This window comes from Quercus robur, chromosome 7 (genome assembly GCF_932294415.1).
Source record: "Quercus robur chromosome 7, dhQueRobu3.1, whole genome shotgun sequence".
NCBI classification, from domain to species: domain Eukaryota; kingdom Viridiplantae; phylum Streptophyta; class Magnoliopsida; order Fagales; family Fagaceae; genus Quercus; species Quercus robur.
Window position 1 is genome coordinate 8,875,030 of NC_065540.1, and position 18,068 is coordinate 8,893,097.

General features: G+C 40.2%; 2 protein-coding genes across 4 annotated transcripts; one reads left to right on the top strand and one right to left on the bottom strand.

Annotated features, from left to right (window-relative positions):
- The first annotated feature begins 3,236 nt into the window (after positions 1-3,236).
- On the top strand, positions 3,237-11,372 carry LOC126692071 (dnaJ protein ERDJ2A-like). Of its 2 annotated transcripts, none has more exons than XM_050387491.1 (11): positions 3,237-3,370; positions 5,863-6,095; positions 6,197-6,292; positions 6,425-6,545; positions 6,656-6,762; positions 6,894-7,111; positions 7,604-7,781; positions 7,887-8,006; positions 8,786-8,872; positions 9,565-9,675; positions 10,270-11,372. In XM_050387491.1, the coding sequence occupies exons 2-11, from the start codon at positions 5,910-5,912 to the stop codon at positions 11,092-11,094; spliced, it is 2,049 nt and encodes a 682-aa protein (XP_050243448.1). In that variant the 5' UTR covers positions 3,237-3,370; positions 5,863-5,909; the 3' UTR covers positions 11,095-11,372. The 2 variants fall into 2 exon arrangements, with proteins under 2 accessions (XP_050243448.1, XP_050243447.1); XM_050387490.1 differs by lacking the exon at positions 3,237-3,370 and adding an exon at positions 3,398-3,474.
- Positions 11,373-15,015: 3,643 nt separating this feature from the next.
- LOC126692072 (tyrosine-protein phosphatase RLPH2-like) lies at positions 15,016-17,478 on the bottom strand. Of its 2 annotated transcripts, none has more exons than XM_050387494.1 (4): positions 16,869-17,478; positions 16,078-16,145; positions 15,740-15,919; positions 15,016-15,552 (listed from the first exon to the last, which is right to left on the bottom strand). In XM_050387494.1, the coding sequence occupies exons 1-4, from the start codon at positions 17,419-17,421 to the stop codon at positions 15,517-15,519; spliced, it is 837 nt and encodes a 278-aa protein (XP_050243451.1). In that variant the 5' UTR covers positions 17,422-17,478; the 3' UTR covers positions 15,016-15,516. The 2 variants fall into 2 exon arrangements, with proteins under 2 accessions (XP_050243451.1, XP_050243450.1); XM_050387493.1 differs by having other exon boundaries at positions 15,016-15,538; positions 16,869-17,475.
- Between the last annotated feature and the right edge of the window lie 590 nt (positions 17,479-18,068).

The window sequence follows — 18,068 nt, forward strand, 5'->3', positions numbered from 1 at the left end:
CTTCCCCGGCCGTGGAACGCAAACAACTTAAAGAAGTTCTACGCATGACCATCCATGTAAGCCAGAATTTGTATTTTGTTAAAATCAAGATTATGATGAAGTTATTTGTATATGCTGTTTTTGGTTCCGTAACTGCACACCAAGAGAATTGCAAATAATATCTCTAAGGACAGAAACCTGGTCCTCGGCTCGATCAAAATCGCCGATCAGGTGGAAACCTTATAACTAATATCTCTAAGGACAGAAACCTGGTCCTCGGCTCGATCAAAATCGCCGATCAGGTGGAAACCTTATAACTAATCTCTCTAAGGACAGAAACCTGGTCCTCGGCTTGATCAAAATCGCCGATCAGGTGGAAACCTTATAACTAAAATCTCTAAGGGGTTAATGTGGCGTTTAAAGAACCCGTTCACAAAATCTTGGAGCGGATCAAGAACGAGTTATTCTTCAGGTGGCCAAACAAAATGGGGGGCGACCCATCTCAAAGGAACCAAAACCTATACTGCACCTATCACAGAGACAAAGGACACACCACCGAGCAGTGTCGGGTATTAAAAGATCATCTCGGGCAGCTAGTAAAGGCAGGGTATTGAAGGCAGCGGCTTGCCGTCCAATAAAAACTTTGGCTTCCATGCTGGAGCCACTTGAGAGGAGGACGCAACCCCCGTGCCAGCTTGGGTTGGCGGCTCACGGATAACGATTCCCCCTGTTGGTTGGGGAGGAGTCTGGATGGCGGCATCCCCCAGGCCCGTGGAAGGTTGATCGGTTACCTTCTGTTTCTTACGGGCTCGACCAGCCTGAGAAGAGGGTGGAGGCTGAGGCCCCTGGTCCCGGCCCTGAGAAGGTGGGGGCTGGTTGGGTTGCCGTGCACCGGGCACAAAACGGTCAATGGTCATAACCTTCCTTGACACCATCCTTCCGCTGGGATGGGTAGCTTCAATCGACAGGGCAGCTGCTTCACCCACTGGTTGTTGAGTCTCGGCCGGGGGATTCTAGGGCTGCGGCTGCTCTTGAACAGGGCCCTCTTGTTGGACAGCTTCGTGGGCTAACTCCCTAAGGCGCCGAGACACCCGTTCCGCGGACTCGTCTCGCAATGGGGCTAGCTCGTCCGAGCAGGTGAAGCGCCGTCCAAAATCTCTTGCCTCCCCGGTTGTAAGCGTCGACGGCAGGAAATTCGCGTACCGGACGTCTATGTATGACAGCAGGGGATTGTCAACCAGAAGGGACTGCTTAAAATTTTGCCATGTGGAGTAAACTGGCTCTATCCCGAGGATCAAGTGCGAAACTCGGAGTTGTCCGTCCCAATGCACGTATATCTCGGAGCGAAGGATGAAGTTCAAATCCTTGGCGTGGACGGTTCTAATGTCCGAAACAAACACTTTGCCGTCTGCAAAAGAACAGGTGTCATATCAATATCTGATTATAAAGATTTATTCCATTAAAAGAAAAGGAAAAGCGGAGGAAAACAGTTAGATCAAGGGATTAGTACAAACCCACTTCACGCCGTGAAAGGGGGCAAGGGACGTCCCCGGCAAACCAATTGCCGCGCACCCGAACGAACTCCCCGGCGGAGTTCTTGTTCGAATCAGGCAGGCATGATATCAGCCGTACTCGATTATCTCTTGCCTTTAGGTAATAGTTGGTAGCTTTGTTCCCACAAAGTCTATACATATGGTTAATGTCATGGTAATTTAACTGTAAATTGAAGGTATGGTTCAACCTACTGACACAGCTAACTACCCGGTAAAAGTTGGGGGGTAGCTGGTAGGGACATAGCCCGTAATACCTAAGCGTATCGGTCAAAAGGGGATCCATGGGGAACCTAACCCCGCCTTCTAAGATTGCCATCAGAGGAAAAAAGGCTGTATCAAATCCTCGGTGGAGAGCAATATCACTCTCGTGGCAGTAAGCCACATCCACGTCATCGGGAATACTAAATGTGCTCCTAAAGGTGGCCAAGGCATCCGAGGACTTTAGAAGGTAAGAGTAACCCATCTATAACACCTAATGCTATGAAAGGGAACTTGAAGAAATAAGCTGAAGGAATAGAAAAAGGAAGAAAAACTTACTTTGGGTTTTAAGGAGGAAGAGAACACTGGGTAGGAGAGTAAGCACACAGAGAGTTGGTCGGCAGAGAGTAAGCGCGAAATATCAGAGGTGGAGGAAAAATGAGAGAATGTTCTATGGGGAACTATTTATATAGTCAGAAAGGGGGGGGGGGGAAAGAAGCGTTTAATCAAGCAGTAAATGGGTACAATTTACGAACGACCCTGCGGATGCCAAACGTAACCAATACGCATGCCGCTCTGGTTCACGAAGCGTCAGACAATAATGACAACTATACCTGGCGCCGCGAAACGGCGCGTCTTTTGAGATGAGCATTAATTAGGAACCATAACCATGATTCCCAGGCCATAAAGGTCTCCGAGGTCAAAAGGCTCGGCCAACTCCTTGATTCTTCCCGGCAACCGGATATGAATCAATGGGGGGGCTAATGTACGGCACCGAGATACCAAGACCCATATAAGCTCTTGGGCCCAGGCCCAACGGAAACAGCCCCAGTGCCCTAAGCCCTTTTTGGATCTGCCTTAGCGCAAAAACCAACTTTGGGCCTTGAATTCTGATATGTGCTCGGCATATGCTTTCCCGAACAAGCGAATTAACCGTGTCCGGGCAAATCATGATATGCTCGGTAAACTGCATTACCGAGCACTATCAACTAATCTGGAACCAAGTTCCAAGGCCATAATTGTTGCACCCCACTCTCACCTAAAAATCCACTTAAATCAGATAATACTGGACCTTCAATAGCACTAACAGAGGCTGAAATCGTAATCTCACCACTAACCTTGGCTATAAATAGCAGAAGTTTGGAAGGAAGAGGGGGTTCAGAAAAATAGAGAGAAAATAGTGAAGTGAGAAGGAGAGACTGAGTGTTGCTTTGAGTTTCTCTGCCGAGAACGACCCAGAGTAGGAAATCCTCAAGCCCACTACAAATAAATTGTGAGCCCAAGTGAGTGAAGGCCCAACAGCCTCATACCTATTACCTGGTTCCCACAAAAATAAATTTTGAAAAATCATTCATTTTTTAGAAAACAATATCTCCTAAGAAATCCGATAAAAAAAAATTACTCTAATTACGATAAAACCATAAACGTTATATATGAATCATTAAAATGACTTTTTTTTTTAATATATATATTTTTTGTTTTTAATGAGAATTAGAATGACTTAAACAAATCACATGGATCACGTGACTTTTTATTAATGCCGACTTGCCGAGGAACTTTTCAAAATTCTGTCCTTCAACGAGAACGAACGAACGCACGAACGAGAGGCGACGAGACGAAGAAGAAGATTTTTTCAAATTGTAAGATTTTTCTTTCGTTTATTTAATTTATTTATTTTTCTTTGCTTCGTTTTGTAATTCGCTCGTTCTCAAATTGGACTTTCACGCTTCTCTACAAGATTTAGGTAATCCTTTCGTTAAATACTTATTTGCAATCTCCACTGATTTATATAGATTCACTAACCGTTACATCCAACGTAAGATTACAAAACCGTTTCTAAATAAACATCGGTGCCTTTTACATGTCTGAGTAGAAAAAATTGTAGTATTGAGGTTTAGCAAATTATAAGACAGCTGAAATTTTGCATGATATAGGTTTTTGTTGTTGTTGTTGTCTTTGTGTGATTGTATCTGTGTTGTGACAACTTTTATAGTAAAGCTTTGGTGATTGTTTATTGGGAACTAGAATCTGTGACAGCTTCTAAGCAAGTTATGTGCTCAAAGATTTGACATGGGGGGGAGGTAGATAAAGTGATTTGAATAATTGGGTTTCCTTCTGATAGTTAAGGATTTCAAATGAAAACCTAATAAAAAGCTTTAGTGGGTGCCGTACCCATGTCGTACCTGTGTCGGTCCTATCTTCCGTATTATATTATAATTTTTTCAAAATTTGCTCATGTCACCATATCATACCTATATCTGTATCTGTTTCTGTGCATCCTAGTGTGCCCTTATGAATTTTGATTTCACCATGTCTGAGTAGAAAATAAAAATTATAGTATTGAGGTTTAGCAAATTAAAAGACAGCTGAATTTTGCATGATATAGGTTTTTTTTGTCTTTGTGTTATTGTATCAGTGTTATGTCAACTTTTATAGTAAAGCTTTGGTGATTGTTTATTGGGAACTAGAATCTGTGACACTGATTTCAAAAAAAAAAAGAATCTGTGACAGCTTCTAAACGAGTTATGTGCTTAAAGATTTGACAAGGGGGGGAGGTAGATAAAGTGATTTGGATAATTGGGTTTCCTTTTGATAGTTAAGGATTCCAAATGAAAAGCTAATACAAAGCTTTAGTGGGTGTCTTTCTTCTTGTGGTGTGTGGCCTAAGATACACAGACACTTCATTTTGGGTATTGTACCTGAGTTGTAACGGTGTCATATCTGCTATATCATGTTATAATTTTTCAAAAATTGCTCATGTCACCATATTGTACCCATATTTGTACTTGTGTTCATGTCTGTGTTTGTGCATCCTAGTGTGTATCATTAGGCCGGAGGAGGATTTGAATCCTGGTCATCTCCAACGGAAACATCAGAAAGTGCCAGTTGAACTGCAAGGCTCTTGGTGTTAGGAAAGACCTTGACTACAGAAATTTTTAGGAAAATGTGTATAATCATTATGGACTGGTGTTTTATGTGCATTAGACATGGCTGGATTGTGCCTCATATGCTTCTCTATCGTGTGGTGGCTCACAAATTGTGGTCCTGATCTTTTGCATGTTTTGGTATTATTTGGGTTATTGCTTATTTTGTGATGGAGCTTTTGGCTTGTTGGATGGGCCCTTTCGGCAAATGCATTAATGGGAGAATTTGCAAAACAGTTCCCTCACTCATAATGTGGTGTCATTGGAGGGAGAGAAATGCGCCCTTACTTTGAAGGATAAGAATAAGAATTGGTTAAGTTGAACTTCTTATTGCTGAAGACTTTATGAATGGACTTCGGCTTCCAGTAACTTCTCTAATGTGGATTGTTTCGGTATACATATCCTTTGTGCAAGTGTATTTTGGATATGCAAAGTTTGAGTTACTGCCACAACAGGAATTTGATATGTTTGCACCCCCATGGACTTGGTTCAAGCAATTAGTGTTTGGTTGATTCTTGTGTTATGTCATGTTCTCCAGTCCATATTGGATATGTATGTGATCTTAGGATTCGAGGTTAGAAGTGTATATGGTGCAAAACTCACTGTTTGTACCTCAAGCATATTTTTGACAAAAAGAGATATCTAGAAGCCATTTATAGTGCATTTGGTTTAGCTATTTTTAGGTGCTTATGCAGTTTGTTTTCTTATGCATAGCTTTTTAAGCCTCACTTTTTTTCTAGATATGAGTTTGCTCTTGCCCACTTTCAACAAATAAGCAAATAAGAGAAAAACGTAAAGAGCTAATCCAAATACACATTTAGTAATGTTTTTATAAGTACAGAAACAAAAGTAGTTCCTCTGTAAAATTTCATGTTTTGATGCAGCTTTGCTGCTCTCTTTTTTTCCTGATCATTTGATAGTTGGGGGAGGGGGCATTTGAACCCCTAAATGTCTTTGTTGATAATACCAGGAAGTGCCATTTGAGCTACAAGGCTATTGACTCTTTGCAACTATTACTTGCTTCTGTGAATGAAGGTGTTGTTTATGGTCTGTACAAATGTGAACTGGATGGTGGTTATGCAGGTCCACATAGGTGGTTTTAGGCTTTCAGCTATGTGTTTTATGCCTCTATGGTTTCACATATGGATGCATCTGGTGTACTTGTTTTGGAACATTGATTTCAATTCTAATTGGGATAAACTTCGCAGGTGTAATTCTATCTGGTTTTAAAAATTGCTGTAGTTAGAAGGTCAAGATGGTTGCAACAGAAGAGAATAGTGCGCTATTCCCGATCTTCGTCTTGACTGTAATGGCTCTACCTTTGGTGCCCTACACAGTATTCAATTTATTTCATGCATTCTCTAAAGAGAAAAAGAACATTCACTGCCAGTGCTCTGTATGCTTAAGTTCTGGAAAGTACCGCCAATCCATATTTAAAAGGGTAAGTCTATCTTCCAACTATATCTTATTTTCTTAATGTTTGTATTGGAGGATTTCTCTGATGGCCTGGCTGCATATTAATTGTTTTGGTTTACCTTACAGATCTCAAACTTTTCAACGGGTAGTAACCTGACCCTTGTGCTTCTTTGGATTGTCATGATGGTCTTGGTATACTACATTAAGCATATAAACCATGAGGTATTTGGTACTTCATTTTATGATGCTCCATATTCTTTCCTTTGATAGTGGATGGCTAATTATCATTTACAAAGTCAGGCTGGTACTCATAATGGAACATATTCCTTTGTTTTTCACCTTTTCCATATTCAGATACAAGTGTTTGAGCCATTCAGCATTCTTGGATTGGAACCTAGAGCTTCGGATTCAGATATAAAGAAGGCGTATAGGAGACTTTCTATTCAATACCATCCCGATAAAAATCCAGATCCAGGTTCAAGTTTTCCATATCTTCATCTTATTTGTTGTTTTCACCTCTGGGTGGCTAGAAATGTCTTGTTAAGGGCCTGAGCTTATGAAGTTTTTCTCCCTCTTTTGTTTCAGAGGCTCACAATTATTTTGTGGAATACATATCAAAAGCTTACCAGGCTCTGACAGATCCAGTATCTCGTGAGAATTTTGAAAAATATGGACATCCAGATGGCAGGAAGGTAGTATTTTTTTTTTCCCTTCAATAACACAGGAAGAAACCCTTTTGCTATGTTTTTTATGTGTTGAAGTGGGGAAGTTGATTTACTTGAACATGTACCACTGAATTAATGTTATATTTTGTTTGAGTCAGGGGATTGAAATGAGTGTAGCTCTCCCTCTGTTTCTGTTAAATATTGATGGGGCATCGGGTGGAATACTTTTACTTGGGATTGTTGGAGTCTGTATCCTTTTGCCCTTGGTGATGGCTGTCATATATCTATCAAGGTCATCCAAATATACTGGAAACTATGTCAGGCATCAAACTATGTCTGCCTACTACTACTTCATGAAGCCTTCTTTAGCCCCAAGGTATTGAATTTCTCCAGGCTGATATTTTGGTGCACTTATTTGTCAGTCTTCAACTCCCGCTAAATAGTCACTATTGCTTTGGATTTCTTGCATTGATGAAAAAAATGTGGATGTAATCAATAGGGTACACTTTTAAACCTTCCTCCAAACTTCTCTTTCTTTATGCTGTTGGCAGGCCCATCTCCTTCCACTAAATGGCCTTTCAGGAGTTTGGCATCATATAGGGGTTGGTGTCAGGCCAAAAGCTTTTCATAAAATGTTTTTAACCACCAAATAAACATTGGGGTAAGTTTTTGTTTTTGGAGAGGGCAAGTAATCTCTTGCTTCCAACTTGTTTTCCACTCTTAAACAGACAATATAAACATAAGATTTTATCTGGTTTTACATTGCTGCCAAATATTCTCATGGTTGCTCTAGAGTTTATTCCACTACTGAGTTGTGTGTGCCTGATTTTTTCTTTTTGATTTCTCTTTTATTACTTCACTTTTACAGCAAGGTCATTGAGGTCTTCACAACGGCTGCTGAATATATGGACATTCCAGTTCGTCGGAGTGATGATGAACCCCTCCAGAGACTATTCTTGTTAGTGAGGAGTGAGTTAAACCTGGACCATAAAAACATTCGTCAAGAACAAGCTAAGTTTTGGAAGCAGCATCCGGCTCTTGTAAAGGTGATTTGCTTGCCATTTTATGGCTCTGTCTGGCAGACTGGCACTCTGATTTCTACAGTTCTCACGTTTCACTTGGGTTCACACACTTAACTTATTACTATTCAGACAGTATTGTTGGTCCAAGCCCAATTGAATCGAGAGTCTGCTGCTCTATCTCCAGCATTGCTGGGTGATTTCAGGCGTGTGCTTGAATGCTCACCTCGTCTTCTTGAAGAATTAATGAAGGTATATTTATGTTTCCTGACCCATACCCTTGATGAGTAACTTGCCCCTTGAAGATGCTTTTCATCTCTGAAATATTTGATTCCTTAGATATTCAAAAATTTCTCTGCATATTCTTTTCAAGTTACCCTGCATCTTTATACAAGTGACCATTATTTCGTAAAAATTCTATTTATGAGATGACTTTATTTGAGGATTTTGAAGAAAGTTAACTGCAGTGCTGTCATGGTTGATGGAAAACCTGGTAGTGCTCTATTCATTATCTTTTTTACCTATCTTTCTATCTTTCTTAAGACAAAGGAGAAAACATATTGTTAAATCCTCTTTCCTGCTCTAAAGAAATTTATGAACCTGTAGGTAATGGAAATCCCTGTGTATCTAGGCCTATTCCAGAATTTTGTGGATGACAAAGGCAAATATATATATACATATATATATATATATATATATTTTTTTTTGGGGGGGGTGGGGGGTGGGGTGGGGAGTTTGTAATTGAAAATGTTAGCTTGGGTTCACTGCCAGCTTTTGTACTTTAAAGCCTCACTATTTCTAGGTACAGTTGTACTATTACAAAGCTTTATTTTTTAAACAAAATAAGCTCATCCAAAACACTGGGAAATAGTGTTGGGTGTGTATCAGTTGGTTGCATCTTGACAGTTATCTTGATTTTTAACTTCTCCTCTTAAAGGAAACAATTATGTGCTTACACATGCATCTTAGATGCATTTCAGTTTTAATTCTTCCAGAAGTTATGGTAATTGATATGTGCTTTATGGATACAGATGGCAATTCTACCCCGCACTTCTCAAGGGTATGGATGGTTGAGGCCTGCGATTGGAGTGGTTGAGCTTTCTCAAAATTTCACCCAGGTTATTTTTCCTGCCAGAGTTCACACCCCCCCCCCCCCCCCCCCCCCCACACACACACACACACACACACACTTTTTCTTTCTTCTCTTAGCTTGACATACTGGAGATCATATGACTGTTTTATGCCTTCTTTGATACCACAGATTTGAACATAAGACCTATGACAACCACACAACACCCTTTTATTCCCTGAGCTTGCATATTGCTACCAACACCCCATCATTCAATTTGTTTTTGATATGAGCTCATTGTTTCGCTTTCTAGAATAATTCACTTTGAAGACAATCTACTTTTCATGGTCAGATTTTTCTGTAATGCCATAGAAGTTGACATGGATTTTCATGTGATTCTAATACCCTTTTTGTTCCTTGTGCTACTTGTTTTCTGGCCAATGGTAACCAACTGCAACCTGGGAATTGCCAACCTGGTATTTAAATGCTTGCGTGACACCTCCTGAAAATTATTTTTGGTTTGCTTATATTAATTTTGGCCTGGAATTTAGGAGAATGTTTTGTGCATCTGATTTTGCTGAGAATCTTAGGACTTGATCCCTATTACATATCATTTGGTATTCATGAATTGGGAATCCAAATGTTCAACTTTTAGTTTTCTAACTCTTATTAAATTTAGTACTATTCTTTTCATCGGTAGTCTTACTAGGAGTGCATTCTCTTTGCAAAACAATGACGCAGGCAGTTCCACTCAGTGCAAGGAAAACAGCTGGAGGATTTAGCGAAGGAATTGCACCCTTTCTGCAGCTGCCACACTTTAGTGAGGCCATTGTCAAAAAGATCACACGTAAGGTAAGGAAATTTCTTCATCTTCAGTTTTTTGCCCTCTCTTTGGGAAATTCATGTATCTCCAATAATATTCTGGTTTACTACCTGCACTAAAGCAACAGTTTAAGCTTGATCTCCTGTGATAAATTGACACAGTGCACTTGTAGTTATCACTTTATCCATTCAGACCTATGATATGCTTATGGTGGTAAGATATTGGATAACAGACAGTATTCAGTTTTTCTTGGAAAAAGATGATCATCAATTCCAACAAATTTGATATGAGTTCTTTTGCGACTCACTATTTTTTCTCTACCACTCACAATCTATCATGTCAGTGTTGTGGCAAAAAACTTGTGCCCCTAGACTTTCTCATTTGATATAGAGCCTGATTTGACTATCCATATTCTAACTATTGTTGTATGTTACCCTTACTACAATTATTGGTGGGCTGTACAAACTGCAGTATATTGGGGCTCAGGCTTTCCTTTTAAATTTAAAATTTATTTCTGTATCCTTTTCTCCTCCCCTTTTTTTCCAACCTGCAAAGAGAAGGGTTGAAAAAGAGAGAGTGGAGGTGGGTTCTGTTAGTGTCTCAAAAACTTCATATAATTGCAGAAAGTGCGTTCTTTTCAAGAGTTTCAAGACTTGACTCTACAGGAGCGTGCTGAGCTGCTGACTCAGGTTGCTGGATTTTCTGCTGCTGATTCTCAAGATGTTGAGATGGTTCTTGAAATGATGCCTTCAATAACGATTGGTATCAAATGTGAGACAGAGGGTGAAGAGGGAATACAGGAGGGTGACATAGTCACGATGCATGCTTGGATCACACTGAGGCGGGGGAATGGCCTGGTCGGTGCCCTTCCACATGCTCCTTACTTCCCCTTCCACAAGGAAGAGAATTTCTGGTTGCTGCTTGCAGATTCTGTCTCCAATGATGTTTGGCTGTCCCAGAGGGTAAGCTTCATGGATGAGGGTGCTGCGATAACAGCTGCAACAAAAGCAATTCAAGTGTCAAAGGAGGGCTTAGGGTCTAGCTTGAAGGAGATAAATGCAGCTGTTAAAGAAGCTGTGGAGAAAGTGAGGAATGGATCAAGGTTAGTAATGGGCAAGTTTCAGGCCCCAGCTGAGGGAAATTATAACCTAACTTCTTATTGCTTGTGTGACTCGTGGATTGGTTGTGACAAGAAGACAACCTTGAAGGTGAAAGTTTTGAAACAGAGCCGAGCAGGTACAAGGGCAGGTGACTTGGCAGGAGAGGGTCTAACAGTGGAGGATAAGATTGAGGACGAAGAGGATGAAGAAGAAGAAGGCTTTGATGATTATGAGAGTGAGTACAGTGAAGATGATGAGGATGATAAGGGCACAAATACAAATGGGGTCGGGGGCAATGTCAGTGTCCATGAAGAACACAGTGGTTCAAGCTCTGATGGGGAAGAGTGAAAAGTTTCCTTTATTTTAATTAATTTATTTATTTTCCCATTTCATTCAAATACATGGAGCAGGCGAGGTCTATACAACTGTTCCTTTGTAATTTCCCATGCTTGGCTTCCCAAAATAACAAGAAAACCCTTTACAGTTTCACTTCAAGTAAATCAATTTTGCAGGGATAGTGTATTTTGAAGGGTTCAACTAGAAATAGGGTTCAAAGTTGAATGATTCTTGATCCATTAAACATGTTGGAATTCATTTTTAATGTACCTCGTTCTAGTTTGGATGTAGTTTGGCCAGGACTGAAGTAATAGGGTCTCTCTCTCTCTCTCTCTCTCACAGACACACACACACATCAAAACTGAAGCTCTTACATGTACAACAATCAAGTTTTAGTCCCGAAACTGCTTGTGTAATAGAGTAAAATCCTCCTCTTTCCCCTGCTGCTGGTGCAGAGATCAGTGTTGTTTTATCTATGGGCAAACAGGAGCTTTCATTCTGTCAAATAGAGCTTGGGTTCATTCTTCATCCTCATTGAACTTAGCACTTACCCTTTACTTATTCATTTGTTGCTTGTCTTTCGTTTTGTTCCCCCTGGTCAAAACTCAAAAGACAAACAAATAACCGTATGACAGGAATAACCATTAGCCATATTAACGCCCCACCACCCTCAAAATGTTAAAGCATGAAGGCAGAATATAATGCCAACTTAGCCTAGTCAATTATTCTGATTTTCCCATAAGCCCCGCCTGCAGCCATTCTTTAAGAACTTGAGAACATCCCAAAGCAACAATACTCATGCATTTAACGATAATGCAACGTGTCAATTTCCCTTTTATTCTTAATGGCTAGAAAGTTCATGTATTTTCCATACATCTGCATTGCAGAAGAATTGTACCAGACAAGTCCAGTATTTTTCAATATCCTCCAAATAATTTGTATTAATTGTGATAAGATTACAAATGATATAACTGAGTCAGTCTTGTTTTTTCTGAACTCTATTTCCATCAGCTGATAAGGAGTGACTCCCATCCTTGATCATATATATGCTTTGCCAAAATTTAGAAAGAATATAGAGACACTTTATTATGACAATGGTACGTACAAGACTTGACCTTTACCTATTTTGATAATTAATGGATATTGGATAAAGACTAAAAAGAAATTAGGATTGATCGAGGAATCCTAGACCTCTACAGATTACTCTGCATAAATAATTCTTATCTTATGATTTTATTCAAATAAACTACTGCTCCTTTTATACAAGATAAGCCCTGCATTTTAGGAACAAACTATCCTAATAAAACTCAAACACCAGCTTCACTAGCCGTTACCCCACAAACACTTGATAAACAAATTCCCTTATCCTACTAAAATGCAAATACAAATCCAATTAATCCTAATATTATGCAACAACTTATTCTGATCCTAAAATTAAGCAAACATCCAAATATTCTACAGCAAGCATAACGTTAAAATCTGTAACAGAAACTCCACTTCTTTTGCACGCAACAACTCTTTTGCACATAACAACTCTTCCCCCCTTAACAAGGGCCCTTGTCCTCAAGGGCAAGATCTGGAAATTGATGCTTCAAGCTTCTGTAAGTCCTCCTTAGTAGCATCTGCCGGTGATAGGCCTTGCCAATTCACTGAAATTTCAGTCTTGCCACGCTGCTGCCTTTGATCCAAAACTGCTTGACTATTAAGGACCACAGGTAGCTGTGATTGAGCTAAGACATTGGCCCCTAACTTACCTTTAAGCAAGGAAGCATGAAACACTGGATGAATGCAAGACTTGCCTGGAAAATTTAATTTGTAGGCAGCCTTACCAATGCCTTGGAGGATCTGAAATGGACCATAGGATTGTGGAGCAAGCTTGTACTGTATAGTGAAATCAAAACCAATCAATTTGTAGAGCCACCTCTCTGGAAACCAATTAGGATCCATCTTGATTAAACTTCTATGGTTCATTCTCACTATGAATCTTCTCCCTAGGAGGTAGTGACGCCACTTTTGTACTGCCATGATGAGTGCCAACATCTCCTTTTCATAAGTTGAGAGCAGCAACTTTTTCCCATGAAGAGTGTGGCTGTGAGAAGCAATTAGTTGCTTTTGTCGCAAGACTGCTACTATTCTTGATCTTGAGGTATCACATTCAATGACAAAAACTTGGTTGAAATTTGGAAAGGCCCACACTAGTGCCGTGGTCATGGCCTCCTTCAGCTGCTGAGAGATTGACTTAGCCACAAGGATACAACTAAATAAACTCTTCCTTAGCATCTGGGTTAGAGGTGCTGCAATCTTATTGTAACCTTTAATAATTTTGTGACAGTACCTTGTTAATCCATGGAAGCTTCTCATGGCTTTGGAAGTTCAAGGTTGTGACCAATTGAGCATGGCTGAAATTTTTTTGGAATCAACAGACACCCCTTGCAATGTGATTTCCCTTCCATCGCATACAAACCTCATGATTAATTTGGAAAAATCCCATATTATCTCCCCAAGGGTGCATAGCCATTGTGTCCCCATTACCACCTCATACCCTTCAACGGGTAGGATGTAAAAATCAGCCTTAGTAAAGAAATTGCCAAGTTTGATTGAGACTCCAGTACACTTTCCTCGGCTGACCAGCTTCTCTCCTGACGCTAATTTCACCTTAACATGCTGTCCCAAATCTGATTGTAGCATGAGCTTTATTGCCAGGCATTCACTAATGAAGTTATGGGTGCTTCCGGAATCAAGAAGCACAATGGGAAATGTGTTGCCAATCTGCCCTTGAACTCTCATGGTCTTGGAGCTATTAATTCCGCTTATAACATGCAGCAAAATTTCTGAGTTGTCAGCTTTCCCAAAGGACTCCACATCCATGACTACATCTCCATCAACCTCTTCATTGCAAGCTTCTATTAGGAAAAGCTTTTTACACCGATGACCTGGTACAAACTTCTCATTACAATTGTAACATAAACCCTTCTCCCTTCTCTCCTTAAGCTCTGCTTGTGACATTCGTCGTACCGTTGATGGAGTGCGTGAATCGGGTTGATCTGTCCCCACTGGAGTTGTTACCTGGCTGCTGGTAGTGTTTGGCTGAATTATTTTTCTTTGAGAAGCATTTCGTGCCTCATACAACCTAGCAAGTCCGATGGTTGTGGTTAAGTCAGTAGGTCGTCCAGCCAAGACATCTGCCTTGATGTTCTCCTTTAATCCACTGACAAAACAACTAACTTGACGAGTAGGTGTCAAGTGACCCACCTAGGCAAGAAGTTGTTCAAATCGGGATTGATATTCTCTTACTGATCCCGTTTGTTGCAATTTGGTCAGCTCTCCAAAAAGGTCATGGAACTGGGTTGGTCCATAACGAGCCAAAAGGCCAGCTTTGAATACTTCCCACGTCACAAACTCTGTTCCCTGTTGGAGAAGTTGGTACCAGAGTTGAGCTTCCCCTTCTAAATGGAAAGAGGCAAGTGCAACCTGGTCTTCTAGTGGCGTCTCTTGGAAACGGAAGAATTGTTCAGCACGGCAAATCCAACTGGTGGGGTCTTCACTCCCATTGAATCTTGGAAAGTCGAGTTTCACCAAGCGAGGGGCGTAAGATTGGTTGGTTCTGCCTTGTTGTGAACCACGATTTCCCCATTGGTTGTGTGATCCACGTGGCTGGCCATGGGAGCTCTCTCCTTCCTCACGATGTGAATTAAAGGAACTAAGCTTTGTAAAAAGCTCAGTTACCTTTTCAAGCATTTGTTGTTGATTGGTGAGGAGTGAAGTGACATTTTGTTCAAGCTGCTCCACACGTTGATCCATCCCCAGGCTCTGATACCACTTTGGTACGTACAAGACTTGACCTTTACCTATTTTGATAATTAATGGATATTGGATAAAGACTAAAAAGAAATTAGGATTGATCGAGGAATCCTTGACCTCTACAGATTACTCTGCATAAATAATTCTTATCTAATGATTTTATTCAAATAAACTACTGCTCCTTTTATACAAGATAAGCCCTGCATTTTAGGAACAAACTATCCTAATAAAACTCAAAACACCAGCTCCACTAGCCGTTACCCCCCAAACACTTGATAAACAAATTCCCTTATCCTACTAAAATGCAAATACAAATGCAATTAATCCTAATATTATGCAACAACTTATTCTGATCCTAAAATTAAGCAAACATCCAAATATTCTGCAGCAAGCATAACGTTAAAATCTGTAACAAAAACTCCACTTCTTTTGCACGTAACAACTCTTTTGCACGTAACAGACAATTCATCGCAAATTTGTAAAATTATTTTGCCAAAACATCGGTATCACGGATGATCTTCTTTGAGGGGAGCACAATAGCTGCCACTGGATTTTTCTCTAGTCCGCCACCTTCATCAATAATCAGCCTTAGCCCTTCAACATGAAGCTTCCCATGGTGACCACTTACCACAATTATTGGATCCTCAGACAGTTCCTGTAATATACTATCTAAAATTCAGTTATATTCCATATTTATAAGGATGATGATACAATTATATCTTAATGAAGTCACAATGCAATTCCCTAATCAAGTAGGGTAGTAAGTAAAGGAACAACTAAGGCACTATCCTAGAATAAATAAAGCAGCAGAAGCAAATTTTGTTAAGGCAGATCAGAGGTATAAGAGTGACATCACCTTTGGGATATCCCATACATTTTTCCTCCCGCTAAGAGCCTCTACCTTGGGAACCCGGGTGTCCCGGGCCCTCAAAGATTTCAGCTGCTCTTCGACATTTTTGTTTCTCTCTAAACCAGCATGCACAGCAATCAACTTACAGTGTTTAATTCCATTCTCAGTTTCCACACAGACATCATTCTGGAAAACATGCACATCACCAAATCCCACAAACTTTAACATTTCTTCCAAGAGTTTAGATCAATTTACAATCAACTGGCTTAATATTGCTCATAGTTCACAGCATGTTATGGGGGTTTTGAAAAACAAGAAAGAAAAGCAACTGAAACAATCCTGACCTCTTCGTGCACCCAGACCAAATCAGCAAGAAACTTCTTGTGCTCATCAGGAACTGCCTTAACCAAATCTGTGCACAATAAGCTCAAAATCAAAACAAAAACGCAACAGTAACAATTACATTTGAAAACCACTAATCATATACGATATTTCTAGAACTAAGATTTACAATTCCCAATACTTCGGATGTTCAGCACAATAATGCAAGCAGAGAAATGCTAAAGCTACTTCCAATTTATTGCAAAAAAACTTAAAGCCAATAAATGTGATTGGTGCCACTTCAAAAACATACCAATTAATAAATAAATTTCTTAATCTAACACATAAAACACAGGCATTTAAATCCTAACTATGAACCATATACCCAAAACAGAATTACCACTTGGCATTGAGAAATCAAGAATCAAACAAATCAAACACAAAATCCCATATTCCAATTTCCATTCAAACAACAAAAGACACACCATGAACTCAATCAAATCAAATAACTTAACCAAGAGTCCCCTTGGTTAGGTATTTTGGGAGCCTAAAGTACATTTTAAAACCCAAAACTCCGTTTCACAACGGCAACTCTTCGTAACTTTTTTATAAACACTCATTTTTGAATCCAAAACACTGTTTTGCAACAGCTTATCCAAAGCACCCCAAAACCAAATCAAAGAACCATAACACGCAAAACACAACAAACCCACATCGCATTAGATAACCAAGAGCCAAACAAATCAAATACACCCCATTTCCCAACACCCAATCAAATCCCAAAAAAAAGAGATCTTTTCCATACATTACGTACCAGAAGATCCATGAGGAACATCATAGGATTCAAAAGTGGTTCCAGCATCGTAGATAGAGCCTTTATACTCAATCCCTTTAGCAACGTTAAACTTTTCCTTAATAGTCCCACTCCATCTCCTACCTTGCAAGTGCATATCCTCGTACCCATCACCTTTATACCAACCTTCTCTCTCCTCGTTATCCTCGTACTCTCTCCAACCCTCCGAGAAGTGGGACCCATCAAGTGGCTTCGGCAACAGGCCGAGGAACGCTGCGAAGGCGAAGTCGTGGTTTCCGGACAAGAACACGTGAGTCTGGTTCGGGTACGAGGAGCGCAAGGAGATGAGGAAGTCGATGACTTGGCGGGTGTGGGGTCCACGGTCACAGTAGTCGCCGAGGAAGATGATGAGTGCGGCTTGGAAATCTTGTGGGTCGATTTGGGATTGGAGGTTGGACCAAAGGTTTTGGAGCTTGGTGATGTAGCCGTGTGTATCGCCTATGCAACAGACCACTCTGGGTCTGGGTTTGGAGATTTGGGTTTCGGTGGTGGCTTCTGATTTTTGGTCTGACATAATTTTCTTGCTTCCTTTTTTGTAATCTGTATGTGTTTAACCGGGATCCGGATCCTCTACATTTCTATTTGAAATGGAGAGTGTCTAGTTAAGGGACCAGGTTTGCTTAAAATAAATCAAAGGTTTAAACTGTGCCACGTCAATTAAAATTCAAATCATTAACTCTTCAAGTTCAACCGGGGTTAACAAACTTAACTCTTCAACTTCAACCGGGGTTACCAATATCTTCTCCAGGTTTATCTCCTTCTAGACGGGGGATTTTTGGAGCTTTGTGATATATTCGGTGAATAATTGCTACCACCAAAGCCTTAACAAGAACTGACATCATTTTCATAAAAATAATAAATTACTTGCTCATCTAAGAAAGAACTTGGATACTCTCGCAACCAGATTTCTCTCAGAGTACAAGGTAAGACACATGTCCCAGCCTTCCCAGTCATCTTTCTCCCCAGTATCTGTACCAAGATGCGGTCACAGGACTAAGTAACTTTAAGCCAAATGTTTTTGTCAAAAGAGGCATTATTTTTAGACATGACAACCATTAAGGAAACTTAAAAATTTCTTCCTAATGATTTTAATGGATCATAAATATTTGGAAGAAAGATCCACAAGTTCATCTTCCAAACCAGATCCCATCAAGTCACCGC

What these genes read in the sequence shown, in the direction of transcription:
- LOC126692071 (XM_050387491.1), top strand. Translation starts at nt 5,910, where the DNA reads ATGGTTGCAACAGAAGAGAATAGTGCGCTATTCCCGATCTTCGTCTTG. An exon ending in AAGCCTTCTTTAGCCCCAAG is followed by an intron (nt 7,112 to 7,603) that starts GTATTGAATTTC and finishes TCACTTTTACAG; the next exon opens with CAAGGTCATTGAGGTCTTCA. An exon ending in AGCATCCGGCTCTTGTAAAG is followed by an intron (nt 7,782 to 7,886) that starts GTGATTTGCTTG and finishes ATTACTATTCAG; the next exon opens with ACAGTATTGTTGGTCCAAGC.
- LOC126692072 (XM_050387493.1), bottom strand. Translation starts at nt 17,421, where the DNA reads ATGTCAGACCAAAAATCAGAAGCCACCACCGAAACCCAAATCTCCAAA. An exon ending in TGTTCCTCATGGATCTTCTG is followed by an intron (nt 16,146 to 16,868) that starts GTACGTAATGTA and finishes TATTGTGCACAG; the next exon opens with ATTTGGTTAAGGCAGTTCCT. An exon ending in TGGTCTGGGTGCACGAAGAG is followed by an intron (nt 15,920 to 16,077) that starts GTCAGGATTGTT and finishes CATGTTTTCCAG; the next exon opens with AATGATGTCTGTGTGGAAAC.